At 40.0% G+C, this 14,769-nt stretch overlaps 1 protein-coding gene across 4 annotated transcripts in view; it reads right to left on the bottom strand.

Annotated features, from left to right (window-relative positions):
• Positions 1-14,769, bottom strand: part of LOC105676550 (retinal guanylyl cyclase 2) — a 47,439-nt gene that overhangs the window by 26,804 nt on the left and 5,866 nt on the right. For 3 of the 4 annotated variants that reach the window (XM_012374548.2, XM_067351584.1, XM_067351586.1), the window contains exons 2-3: positions 7,169-8,869; positions 170-529 (exon numbers count right to left, since the gene is read on the bottom strand). In XM_012374548.2, coding sequence (XP_012229971.1) covers positions 170-434 — 265 coding nt within the window. In that variant the 5' untranslated portion in view covers positions 435-529; positions 7,169-8,869. The remainder of the gene's footprint in view (positions 1-169; positions 530-7,168; positions 8,870-14,769) is intronic. The other variant, XM_067351585.1, reaches the window with a different exon arrangement.

Below are 14,769 nucleotides of genomic sequence, written 5' to 3'. Positions count from 1 at the left end.
TGTCCGGACGATTTTCCACAGCTGTGGAATTTTCCGTGCGTCGAGCTGCATTAAAGTTTCACATCTGAAATTTGTAGTATATTTGCACGGTCCCTCCGCGAAGGTTTCTCCGTTATTGATAGTAAGTAGTATCGGATGAAATCGTGCGGGAGGGGCGTGGTATACTCACGGGATCTCGGCATGACGCTGATGGAGAGCTCGCCGGTTAGATCCAAGTGATCCTGTATCTCGGTAACGTTGATTTCGCCGTCGCATTTCTCGCCGAGAAAGACCACTACGTCCGCGTCGTCGCGGGGCCGCTCGCCGCGAGCTATTTCCGACGGATAGGTGGACGTGCACGAAATACGAGCGGCGTCGGCCGAGGGAGGAAAGCACCCGGATAGGATCGCGATCGGGAGCCACCACCAGAGCTGACGAAAACAATTCCCGGCCATGGGCCCCAGGACCCTTGCCGATCACGACGTCACTGCCGCTACGCCGAGACCGCCTGTCCAGTTGGTCCTGTGCCGTCACCGCCCCACGCCACTACCTGCGGAATAACGTGAGCAATGTAATTCGCTGATCTGACTTTCTAATTCTACACACAGAAAAATATCATTCTATTGCTAAGAAAAGTAATTACTCGGCTTACTTTTCTTTTTTTAAGTAACAATTATCTTTAATAAAGAATATTTTCTTGATAATAGTCTTAAAATATACTCATCACAAATTTTTGATAAACTCATTATTATATACTCAAAAGAAGTAGTTATTTTTTGGTGAAGAATATTATAAAATTATATCGAAGAAAAGTCAGATTTGGTTAATTTAATAAGCAAATAGAATTCTTTTTCTAATTTAATATTCTTGAGTGAAGTATTAAACTTACTGGGATCAAAATATATTTTGAATAAATTTGATGCTTATGATGAACTTACGATAGATTTGCGTATATATGAACTTATAAAATACTTAAAGCAAGTAATATTTACTTAAATACAGTATGTATTTTTCTGTGTGTAAGAGGGATGGCATGCGAACGAATGCATTTGGACATCTCAGAAATTCGATCCTTTTGCATTTAGGGCTTTGTATAAGTTTCGTTATATTTCGCTTCAGGATTATTTTGTCTGTTGGATTAAAAAATTGGCATTAATATATTTCAGATGAATACATTTTGTATCTTAACTAATAAATTGCGTACGAGAAAGCTTTTCGCAAGATGAGTGCGCGTTTCGATACAAGTGTCCTTTCAATGGGAAAGATCAACAAATTCAAGTACGATTCGTTGTGTCGCATCCATCTTATTCGTCCGACTCCCATCTATTCTCGCGGATGAAAATATTCTTTGCTGGAGAAAGATTTTCGTCAGACGGAGAAGTGAAAGAAACAATTGACGAATCGGAGTTTCGTAATGATATAATTGTTTCGAAGCATTATTGCGTCCAAATGCGTCGACATTGTGAAAGATTATATAAAAAAAAAAAAAACAAAAAAAAATTAAAAAGATATAAATCAATTTCTTATTTCATTTACGACAACTTCGCGAATAATCCGTGCACAACAACAATAATAATACTGTAATTAAGATTTTATTTTTGATTGGATGTTCAGTATCAAATTTCTTGCAAATGCGTTGAAAGCTCTTGCCTTTCGTTCAAGATTCGAATTTGCAGAGATGTTACAAAGCAAACATCGTCCGTGTTTGCAAGAAAATGCGTGGAGTTACTCGAAGGTAGATATTGCGAGTCAATGAAATCAGGACGTCTCTTTGTTTGCTGCGGAATACGCGATGAAACGCGACCGTGTTTCCCTTTCCTTTAATGCCACGAGAACAAGGTGCTCGGCGTAATTAGCTCTTTGAGGTGCTACACCAGCCGAATCCAGCCGCGAGACTAGAATTTTTCTAACGAGTCACAAATGACGTGAATTCGCTCTCTCTCTCTCTCTCTCCCTTTCTTTCTTCCACCATTTTCCGTGGAAAGGTCGCGGTTTGGCGGCGAGATGAATACTAATGTGAAAAATTGCGAACTAAGTTATATAACTTCCGTAACACCGGCGAAGCAACAGGCAATCGGTGCTTCGTAACTATGAATCAACAAAATATTATTTCTACGGGGAGAAATATAACAGAGAAATATCGGGATGTTTTATTACAAGCACTTTCTTGCGTGCATCACAACGCAACCAACATGGATTTCTCTTTAACAAAAACGGTTTTGTAACTTTACGGTTAGTTGCTCGCAGTGATGAAGAATTAATATTTAATTGAAAAACGAAAGCATTTAATTTAATTTTTTTATAGAAAAATCAACTTCAAAAATTGTTCGTTCAGAATTCGTAAATAAAAATACGCGGAAAATCTTTAAAACATCTTCCGCAATTGCATTATTTGTTACAATTTGTTATAAAATTAAATATTGCATTAAATATCGCAACTGTTTGATGCACGTAAAAATATAGTTTAACTACTGCGCGCATGTGTCAACGCATAATGTATGCATGTGAACGAAAACTACAAGGCGCCACAACGAGAGATTTGTAGAACGTCTGAGAAAGGACCGTCTAAATATCGTGAAAACTTTCGTAGTGAAAAATAGCCGCAAAAAATGGTTCCCTCCTCCGCCATACGTGCCTCTCAGTCAATCCGTCGGCTTTAAAATCCTTTTTTAGTACGCGTGAAAGCAACAACAGAGATGCGATCTGGCTTCGTCGGGAAACACGCTGTTATCGCATAATAAAAACAATACACTAACTACGTACAGTTTTCACAGCGTTAGAGCGCGATCAAAAATTATACAGCGTAGGGTGAACCGTACCGAATTTTGACAGCGTATTATTTCACGAAACAAAACACACTAACTCTGTTTGCGCTGTTATTCTTCCGACAATGGTAAACGGTACGGCGATGACGTCGCTCCGTGTGACGCGCAGAAGTGCGATAAAGGCCGGGCGTGAACTTACGATGCTTATCGAATCAGTCCCATTTAGCGTGATTATTGGGCGGTTGTTGGTTCGATTTCGCATGGGATTATCGGAATGATGAATGGGATATGCCCTAACGCGCGCGCCGTTCAACATTTTCGGATAACGTCCGCTCCCGTGCGTTTTGTTTTCAACGGATTTCTGCATAATTCGGCGCATCCGCGTTTTCCAACTCCGGCTAATGTTATTACCGCAAAATTGATCGCTGTTCACGCATGACTTTTCCCTCGGGATTTTCAGGCGAAAATTTGTGTTAGAGAGAGGATTGTTTCATTGACTGAAATTTCACGGAATAGTTCATTACAATTATATCCATTGTTGTACCACGTGCAACAATAATTTTACGGAAATCTCAACGGAGAAACGCGAAAACAAAATGTTTATTAATCGAAACACAAACATTAATCGAAATTAACTTGAATTTTAATGAATTAAGTATATATAACAATATTTTGATAATAACTACAATACATTCAAAATATGAATCTATCCGTATTTCTCTCGGAATAATTATAATAATAATAGAGTTTACATTCTAATAAATTTCATAAAAAATTTTAATATTAAGCTTTCTGATTTAAAAAAAAAAAAAATTTCTAACTTATCGTCAGCCCTTTATTGACTATGATAATCATTATCGTCACATTAGAGAAGAAAGGCGCACTTTATCCGCCGCGACGGAATATCAAATTGGTTCTCAGGCCGGATATCGATAGAGAATTCGTGGCGATGGAACGTATAATGACGGAAATAAATGGATAGATTTTTTTTTTTTTCGATAAAAGAAGTGCGCGCCATTCTCCCGTCTGCAACGTGTTTTTACAGAAACGTAAGCATTCTCGAAGAAGTCAAGCCTCTCCACGTACGCAAGCCCCCGTTTTCTGATGCGTCTGAATGGAGGGACTTTTATCCCGGGCTCCGTAAGAGCTTCTACGTACAGACTGCAAATCCATTTCGAGTCTGGTCCGCTCTACGTCAGCTTCGAGATCCCCCTGAATAACTTAAATGTGGCCGCGCGAACGCCAAGTTCACTTACTTTTACGCAGCTCGCGAGAGTGCGATGGAAGTTGCGGCGATCGGCGCAATTCGGACACGCCGAAACGTTTCGTCCGTCGCGACAGCCGACACGGGGTCAAGACAATTCTACAATTGTTGCGGTGCAACTTCGAGCATTAGTCTCAATTTACGCGGACATTTACGAACGACTACGAGCTCGTTACGCCGGGCAAATTGCCGCGATGTAATTACGCGAAGGCGTAATGCCGAGTTATTACCGTCCGGGCGCACTCGCCATTGATTGAAGAAAATCAGCGGACCGGCACTCCAGATTCTCGCGTTCTCTTTCTCGCCACGCGTCTCGTTAGCGCGATATAAATGCCAATACCGGTAATGCGCAAATTAACTGGGGGAAACTCGACTATCGTCCGCGGGGCGCTTCGAGTGGATGATTTCCGTGTTTACGAAGCCTGAACAACTTTCGAGCGCGCCCCGGGAATCGGTATCGATGGATGCATCAAGCCAGGCTGCATCAGTTCCCCTGATGGGTACTCATAACGATTTCCGGTGGGGAGCTCGACGACAGCCCCGGGAATGCCGGAAAAATGCCAGATAATCGCGTTCCAGCATTCAAAATTGAAAAGCACAGCGCTGGTACGGCAAAAGGGGGGGAGGGGAGCAGGAAAACGCGAAAGGTATCGAATGATTTTGAATAAAAATGACGCGCGATTCTTTGAATTTTATGGCCGCTCGTCAAAACATCACCTCGCATTTCACGAGCGGCAGTAAAAATTGAGCAATGCGATTCTCAAACATTTTCGTCCATTCACAGGAAAAATTTGCAAGAAACGATTACTTTTATTCCAATAAATTCATTGTTAGATTTCTTCTCTCGTATGTCCATTTTCTAATTCACATTTTTTAATATTCTTATATGCACACGCGAATGATTAAATAACGTGTAAACAATTTTTATTTGAAAAATTTAAATTCCGTTGGATAAAGCGATCTTAAGAGAGAATATTAAAGGTGTATATTATCCGCCTTTAATCTTTCACAACGTAATATCTGCTAGGTTGCCTTATGGAATTTAATACTCATTATTTTGTAATGATATTGAATTCGTACGATATCATATACGCGAGGGTAATCGATTCTCCAATTATAGAGTTAAGTCTGCCTTTATTATTAAGCTGCAGTCGAAGACTCGATTCTTAATACTACATAAGCTAAAAGTCACGTTCAGGCTCTAACAATTTCATCATTTCTTTCTGCATCTTCTTCATATCTTTCCGCTCAGAGATCAATATGCCGTTTATCGTTGAAATTAGATTATGTCTCTGCGACCTAATTGTGCTATACTTCATGCAAAATTTAACGCAATTATTTTTTATTCATCGTATTCGACTTGACACTGAAGTAAGTTTGACGACATTCACGATAATTTAGTCGCTGAGAATACAATTTTGTATAAGCTTAATTTTGTATTCAAATAATCTAAATCAGGCGCCGCAAAAGTATTTTTCGTCTGAGGGGGCAAAATTTATAAAGAGGATACATAATACATTCATAATATGTATGTAATTCCATTCAAACACCAAATAATAGGCCACTTAGTGGGTAGTATAAATGTATGAAAAATATTTTAATCTAATTAATTTAATACGCTTAATCTTCTTCGTTACTCGTGTATTTTCCTCGTGTACTTCAATTGAACGAGTAAATAGTAAAAAGAAAAAAAAGAAAAAAAAAAAGAAAAAAAATAACCCATTTTTTCATCTTTGATGTAAATATTTGGTGCTCAATATTTTCGATCATGAAATACCTGAAGAAAACAGAAAAATTTCAGGAGGGTGTAGCCCCCCCTGAATTATCTCTGGGTGGGCGGTCGCCCCTTCTGCCCTCCCCCCGGTTTCGCGGCGCCTGATCTAAATATAAAGACTTACAAAGTTTTCGGGAATATCTTTAATGTGTTAATAAATTTAAACGTGTTACCAAAAAAGTGTATGAAAATGAATGATAAATTGATTTTATTTTTCATTATATATATATATATATATTTTTTTTTTAAAAAGCACTGTTCCTCAATGTAAGATTTTGATTTTTGAAATTTATATTTCTGAAAATGTCACTATTGTTCCTGCTTTCTTTTCAATGTATCAAAATGCCCGTATTTTTCCGCGAGACTGTACGAACCAGTAACGTCCGCTTAAAGCAACGCCTGTACTACTCGATCACTTAATTCTTCCCAAACCGTAAATTCCGGAGGCTGACGATGTGCTAGCACATTGAATCTGGTCCAATTCGCGTCAAATCCGGAAAGAATGAGATCAACAGGTGACGAATTGACTATGGCACAGAGCTCAAGGCAAATTAACAGACTTGAGAAATTGAGCAAACCTGTCGCGCAGCTTTTCCACAATTCAGAAATAATTCACTGCGTCAGGAGAGAATTATTCAGTTACTTCAACGCACGCAATTTTGTCTTCTTTAGATAAAATCTCGCATACGCTATTCAAATTCGGCACAAAGACATGCCGGACGACTGTACGACTTTAGAAAGTTAACAAAAATTTGCAACACTTGTTATTGATTCTTCGTCTTCGCACAATAATATTCTAATATATTAAATTTTTCGTTTTCCCGTAATATTGACAAACAGTATCCATTTATTCACGGCCCTCTTCTAGGAAGAAAAACATCTAATCCCATGGAATATTGTTCTGAAATGTCGCCAAAGAAGCGAGCGCAAACAAGATTCGTCTATCTCAGGCGTCGTACATTGCAAGTTAGAAAATCGGGTCAAGTGTTACACTTGTGTTCTATATGTAACTTCGGGCGTAGTATTGATACATCGTTAAAATAACAACGGACATAGCTGTGTCGACATTATATTGCTTCAAAAGGTATTTAACGAGAAAGTGTGCAACATCTTCAGAGGTTATGCGAGAGCCGAAGGATTCAATTAGCGGTATTTACAAACGTTAAAGGAAGGATATGTCGCAAGATTAAAAATCAATTTTTAATCCTACAATATTTTCCGTTTGTGTGCTTTGCTGTTGCGCCGCAAGTTTCTTTGCAATCCGCCGTTTGATATTTTTGTGACTCAGCATTATAAGATACTTTATGCTGTTGGTAAATATAATAAGAGTCTGTGTTTCCGGAGTTATACCGGAGTTTATTTCGAGGAAAAATATGAGTCACGTACCTGTGAAGCGCTAGATAGGTCGCTGCCGACGGAATTCTCGAGTCTTTAAGTCGACGTCTTGCGGATCTCTCTTTCTACATGATGATGGCGTTTACGCGTCGCACCTCTTCCCCAGTGAAATGCTCCTCAGCGCAAAGTGGTTAAAATGGTTCCTTTCAAAATGGATATCGCGCGACCCGCTTTCGCGCTTCCGCATTTTGCCGCGTCGTCACCGCAGAAAAAACACCGCGTCATGCTAGTTTTTAGTAGCGCCGTATTTAAAGTCGCGTTAACACGCCCCGCGCACAGAAATCTCCGGCAGGAGGCGCCGAAACACTGACCTGATTTATGGCAGCAACAGTTGCGCCGTTATTCCCATCGTGATGTTTCGCGATTTTTTGCGATTCGAGATCCTGCCTGTGATATTGAATATCCTCAAGATTCTTGTATTACGGCTTTTTCAACATCATCGATCGCTCATCATTAGTCGATTTGTGGCGCACGTGTACGGCACGTAGCGCGATTTGTTTCGCTATCGTGAAAATAATCAGACATTTATAAAACTATATGAAGCGCGCAAATAATCCCGAGCTTAATGCTGATTCCGATCGCATTTGCAAAATCTAAACGTTCAATCTTCAGAATTCAACGATCAGAGATATCCTCGTAATTTATTAAGCTCGGCAAACTAGCTCGATTGGCAAATCACATTTTTCACTGCTACGTCCGTGTGCTTGTACTGTTTGTACTCATAAATCCCATTTTATCTGCGATAATTCCGTTCTTAGAGACACTTCCGCTCGCGGAACATTCGCATTAGAGTTCTAAGCGGTGAATTATTAAGTTTTATATCTCACTTGTACCATTCAGTGGCCGAGTTCCATTTGCAATATATCTATTTCTGCAGAAGCAACCGTTATCCGCGAAATGTCCGCATTATCATCGCGATATATCCGCTTCAAGCCCCGAGGAGGTACAGCTAGACAGAGAAAAGGAGCTCGATCTCAGTCGCGATTAGTGCCAATCAGAGACAGGCACACGCTCGCTTCGGCCACGAATAGTATCTGCCGGGAGACGATATCGAGCGCGCTATTTCCGACCGCGTCCGCCCATGATTCAGATATCGTAGTGGCGGATCGGAATGGCCGATTCGACCTTGACTCTGGATCGTTCGCGCACTATGACACGGCTGTACGTGTGCATAGGGGATCCCGCGCGTCTGTCGTCCGCGGAAGCGCGTCCATCCGCTGCAAGAGATATATCGATCGCGCGACCGATGACGTATACGACGGCGGAGCGCTGGAGCGTGGATCGGGGTCGTTGTTTTTCAGGGTTACTCTCAGGAGGTTGACGGCGCCGTCGCTTCGAGGGGACGAGCGCCTTCGGGCTCGATATCGCCGACGCAGCTTATCCGTCCGGATTCGGAAGTCCGTCGTCCGGCCGTCGCCTCGTTCCGGCGGGTTCGAACGCCGCTGATCGTGCGGCGCAGCATCCGGTCCGGTGACGCGCGTCGAAATGCGGCTCTCACATTCCTGCCCGGAGCTCGATTGTCGGGGGGTCACCCGACCAATTTCGGGAGACGAAATTAGCGCGCGCCGCTCACGCACGCCTGTGCACGGACGAGATTTCACTGACCGGGAGCGACTGTGCCGCCTGACCTTAAGCGATTACGGCGCGATGACTGGCAGGCATTAAACTCGCGTGCATTCGCAGCATCATGATCTGTAACAGATAATGAAAGCCGGTAATTACGAGCTGTCAATAATTTCGGGTTAATCCTGCCCGAGCTCCTAGGCGTTACGCGGCGCGGAGAACAATAAATCCATTTGCCGGGAAACGTGTGCATTCGTGAAATCTATTATAAACGAGTTAACGCATAACGAGTTTGCGAACAAGGATTCATATTTGAAGCATCATTATCTACGATAAAAGCTAGTATTTGTATAACTTTTCACTCATTTTCTCGAATATTACGCGATGAATAATAAACAAATTTATTAATGGAAAACAAGTATTTTGCCTGCATATTAAGGACGTTTTTTTTTTCAAATCTGATATGAAACAAATCGATATATTATGCGCACCTTTGAAGTATCTACAATAAGCTGATAGAAGCCGGTATTTGTAAGCTGGGAATAATATCTGTTAAATCCTGTCGAGCTGCTGCTATCAAAAAATAACAAATTTTTCTATTGAAAACACAGATCCTTTGATTTAATTTGATTTTCCATTTGAAGTTCGCCGATTTGGCCAATAGCGCTTACATTTGTTAGAGAAATTATGAACAAATTTGTGATAAGTTCTATGAATGAAATCCGATATAGTTGGCGCACACGTAAAGCATTATGCAGCTGCAACAGCTAATGAAAGTCCGCGGTTACGATGAATCCTAGCGTAATCCCATCTTGCGCTCGTTTCGTGATGGATTAGAGATGAGTTAATTATCGTTCGAGCTTAAAAAAAGGACATATTGCGCCATTAAATGCTAAGCTGAGGGAGGATCAAGTATTATCTGCCTATTAGCCGGACACATTTTATTTTTCACTTTATGGATATTTCGAAGGACCGATTGACATATATCTGTGATTAGCGTACGGCTAAGCTATAGATTACGATTGATTATACCTGTGCTGTGTGCAAAAACGTATTGATTATTATTCGCCGTGTGAATATAAATTATTATTAAAAAATTTTCCAATTTAATGCATATTTTATTAGAATAACTAAGACAGATGGCAAATTAATGTAATCAAGCGACGATTCATTTCCCCTGGCAACTTATTTCAATGCTAATACATATTTTAAAAATACGCTAAAAATTAGAATAAAAACTTTCAGTCATTACAACGTGCGGATAAGCATGTAAAATACGTTAAAGATATCGGAATAGGTTTCATTCCCGCAACGAGAATTCATATGCATAAGCTATTCATAGTTAATGAGAAATATGAAGAAGCGGGTTCATCTACACACCCGCCTGAAAGGAAAAATAAAAGATCGCGAATTTGCGGATAAAAATGATTATATGCGAATCGGAGCTTGCGATAATGAGTAAAGTTTTTCCATTACACCTGACGTGTATATATATATATATATATATATATACACGCATCTATCAGAATCACGCACCAATAATAATCAATTTCTTTTCCATCATGAAATATGCATACATTTCTCGCAAATATACAAATTGCACGATACAGCTGCAATGTCGTTAATAAATATATTTTTTTTTCTTGTCATCTATCAAAACCGCAGAATCGAATCTATCTTGGAGAAGCTCGAATATCTTGCGACGGTCTCATCTTTCATCCGTATAAACTTACTCTTTCAATCCGAGTGACCGTTATTAAACTTCAGAAATAGACGCGAGGAATACGCGCGCGCGCGCGCGCGGCTGTCTATTCATGAAGATGGTATAAGAAGACGCGTCACTCTTTCTTTGCTTTCTTTGCATAACGTGGCGGAAATTCTTTGAGAAGATGCTATTTTTTCGCAAAAATTTTATTAATTGATCCATTAAAGTATGAATTACGTTAAAGAGGAACTACACATTTAATCCATTACTTAACACAAATTACATTAAAGCAGGACTACGCATAGTCCATCTGATTTATCACTCGAGCCATCCACTAACCCACTAGTCAGTTAACTCCCTAGAAGATTAAGTGGATCGTTTAATCCTCTAGTCAGATTCTATTTGAGAAGAAAACCTGTGTGATATTATTTTATTAGGCGTCAGGATTAAGTCACGCGCTCGAGTAATGTTACACACATTTACAGAATTAAATCATACACTAGTCTAATTAACGTGTATTGTGTAATATTAATCTGTCAAGCACTGAATTCTGATTTTCTCCGGAGAAATAATTTAAAACGCTATATATATATATCGTTTGACAAAAAACGCATCTCAAAGCAAGCCTTCTCCATTAAAAAAAGAAATGATAACAATATCACAGCACGAGAATCATTTGCTTGAGAAAGTCTGTGTCTTGCTTGCGTGGCCGATATATTTCTATGCCAGATTTTAGAATTATTTTATCAGGCAAATTTTCTAATAAACACAACAAATTGAATTTGTAAATATAATATGCAAGAAAGCGCCGCTAGTCGCGACACAGAAAAACACCGGTGAAAAGTAGGGCAGCGTTTGAATCACGTGCGTGTATCGATCGAGATAATGAAAATTAGTCAATCACGTGTGTTTGCAGGGATAATCTCTCAATTGCGCAGTACACAAGACGATACGCAAATTTGCCCTGCTGAGGTATCCTGCCCAATTTTCATTGCCGCTTGTTCGCCGCAGTGTAGTCACAACCCGTTAGTAATCCGACTAAATGCGCGCTTTTGTCGCGTGAAAAGATTGCGCGGTGCAAAACTGGCCGGCGGAAATAAGAGGAGCTGTTTATCTCGCGACGTTTCTTGCGTCGCGTGCGCTGCCATTTGTATCTGTCGGTGCCGACATGAAAATATCGTTTATTGCTCGCTAGACTCCCCCGCCGTGTTCCGCGAGCCGTCGCGACGTCCGCGACGGCGTAATCGTTTAACGAATGCGTTGGAAATATTTACACTGTTTATCGGAAGCTAAGTACCTCGTTCGACAGTCACCGCCGCTGTGTATGAAGTGAACTTTTCAACAACCGCATTTCACTCGCTTTTATTATAATTAGAAATAAATAGGGTCTGTTACGTAACATTGATCAACATTATTGTCAACATAAATAATTTTGACTGCAGTAGGCTTGATTAGTGACTCTTGATATTAATCTCCAATGACTGTTAATCAATTTGCACAAATTGATCCCTTTAATTATCTCATGATTATCTGCATTAATAAAATATCAATATGATGTTGTATTTACAATTTGTAAAATACATTTCTACGCAAAATCGTTCCGCGGTGCGGAAAATTTTCCATCTACCTGCGAGTTTAAAGCAGAAATTAATATTTAACCCGGAGGACACCTCGTGTACGATGCTTGCGGGTCTCCGCGCAGCAATTCTTTCCTCTCCCACGTACGCCCGAGAAATGTCATTCGTTTACCCTTAATGTTCGCCGCTCCACCGCACGAAGAGAAACTTCGTGCATGGAAAGTATCGATCCCCAGACGCCGAAACGGCGAATTTAGCGAGACTTCGTTAAGAAAGCGGGAGCCGTTGTGGAAGAAGGCTTTCGCGAGAAGACACAAAATCTCTCCCCTTTCGGCGTAATCCTCTCTTAATTGCCATTTACTCCTCAGAAACGACATCTGTACAGTTATCGCCAATTATCCGTGCCTTCGAGATCAACAGCGATTTACGCTTGAGCCGTCGAATGTCGTGGGATGCGTCGCGCGACAATCTTATCTCGACGATATAAAAGTCTCAGAAGGCACAGGTGAGTGAGCACTTGCTTAAGACGTCGAAAGCTTTAGCACGGTCATCGATGTTCGATATCTTACTGCCCTTTCTGAAGTAACGATCTTGAGATATAACCAAAGCCTTGATAAAACAAGCTGTAAGTTAAACAAAAATAGCTTTCTCAGAAGGGATTTCCTTTACAAATTACATTCCGTTTATTTACAGAGAGAGAGAGAGAGAGAGAGAGATATCCGTATGAATTCAATATGAATATTCGTGTATTAAATTTTATAAATTTATATTTCGCAAAAATACTCCGAATGGTGTTTGCGAATTTTTTGCACGCATTGACCCGCTTTAGTGGGGAAATAATTTATTTGATAATTGTAACGAGTGAATGTAAACATTTTTCGATACTTTTTGACGCGCGTACGCAAAAATTGCGTTAAAGCGCAAACAATAATATTAAAAGATTTGTAACTGCGATTGTTTGCTGTTTTCCAGACATTAAATTTTCAAAATGTAATACCCGGCGCAAAGAATAGCTTTACAATTACCAACAACGGGGTGCCGGTGTCTGGATGATTATTGATTTCGTCGCGTTATTGTGACGAGTTATTCAACTAGTAGTGCGAGTCAATCATTTTATATAACGTAAACGGCTGCAGTGCGTTCCAGGTGTACAAAAGCAGCTGTACAATGAATGAGTTCTGCGAAATCAAAATGCTGGGAAACGAAGCTGAATAAAAATGTCTATTATTCCGCGAAGTGCTTATTATCGCGTGCATTAACAAATCGGAATGTCACGCACAAGACAGCTGCAATGGATTCTGCAGGCTCCGTTATTCCCCTATCAACCTTGGCTGGCATACAGAAAATTACTAATTATATTATTTATTATTAATTAATGTATAGCGATTGTAAATTTCCAAATGCCCGCATTATCATATTTCAATGTATGTGATTATCAGAATTGCGCGCAGTTATCTTCGAATGTAAATTAAAATTGATTTTTAAGCACAAATTATTTCGGTTATGCTTTTTTAATGATTTAACTCGCGACATTTCATATTCCAAAGCAACAAATCGTACAATTCGAAATCTATTGAAAGAAAATTATCGTGAAATTGAATAGAGAAAATGCAATTCCGTAGTCGATGTTTTTTTTTTTTTTTCGGCACTTGTAAAATTTCGTTTCCCACGTTTCGCTGAAAAAAACATTTCATCGCTCGTTATGCAAAATCGCTATTTATTCATTCAGCAACAAGGCAGGCGTCGTTTCATTTCAATTTGCAAAGAGCGTACGATGTGTAACAACTTGTTAGAAGCTTTGTCGGATCATTCAAGGGCCGGAAAGACACACATGTCAAAGTCACCGACGGAGAGAATCTGTGCGGCTGTCGACTGCTTGGGAAATATTGGTTCCCCGAGGAGCTGCAACAACGATGCAACAAGAATGAATGGTGCTTCTTATTGAACAGGGCGCGCACGGTATGCCCAAAGGTGGACACATCGTGGAGGGAACAAACGGCGAAGAATGTGCTGCGGAAAACCACAGCCCCTGCTAGTAAATCATTTATTAGCCAGAAGAAAACAAGTTCTCTTCCGACGTGCAAGTCTGAAAAGATCAAGCGTCCGCGAGGGATATCGCCGTCTCTTGATTCATAGATATGGCGTCGGCCGATCCGATTGAATACAATACCTGAAAAGTCCAAAATCGTTGATCAAAAAGTTTTTGTCTATTACTATACTTGATGATTGGGTATTGCAGTAAAGAGATAGCGCGTTCTCGAATTATTGACTGATGCTTTAAATTTCAAATAAAGTGGCAGTAAAATATTTGCATTTTTGCACGATAAAATGAATTTTTTATCAGCCCAGACATTCTGACAAAAACACTCTATTACCCGCTTTGTAATTTTACTCTGGGAAAAATCATGAGGCCGCTGGCATTTGCTTTTAATTAAAAGGTTCGACTTTTAACAATCCGAGGCGCTGCATTTGGCAAATTTGTTAAGCAACTCCTTCCGGCGATGGTATCTGATAATGATTACATTGTACGTGCAGAAAAACCAATTAGCCGCGATTAAATCATAGAATAATTATCTGTTCCGGTATTACAATCAAATCTCTTTGAGATAAGCTGTGAGACAGTAAGTAGTATTGATTTATATTTAAGAGTGTAGGTATTAAAATTTGATTCACAGTTCAAATTGGCCGCGTAATTAATTTCAATTAGAATTTCAATCAGTTGTTCTAATTACAGTCGTCAATCGTTA

Source organism: Linepithema humile, chromosome 3 (genome assembly GCF_040581485.1).
Source record: "Linepithema humile isolate Giens D197 chromosome 3, Lhum_UNIL_v1.0, whole genome shotgun sequence".
NCBI lineage: Eukaryota > Metazoa > Arthropoda > Insecta > Hymenoptera > Formicidae > Linepithema > Linepithema humile.
Note: the sequence above shows the minus strand (reverse complement) of the source record. Positions and strands in the feature narration are given on the sequence as shown.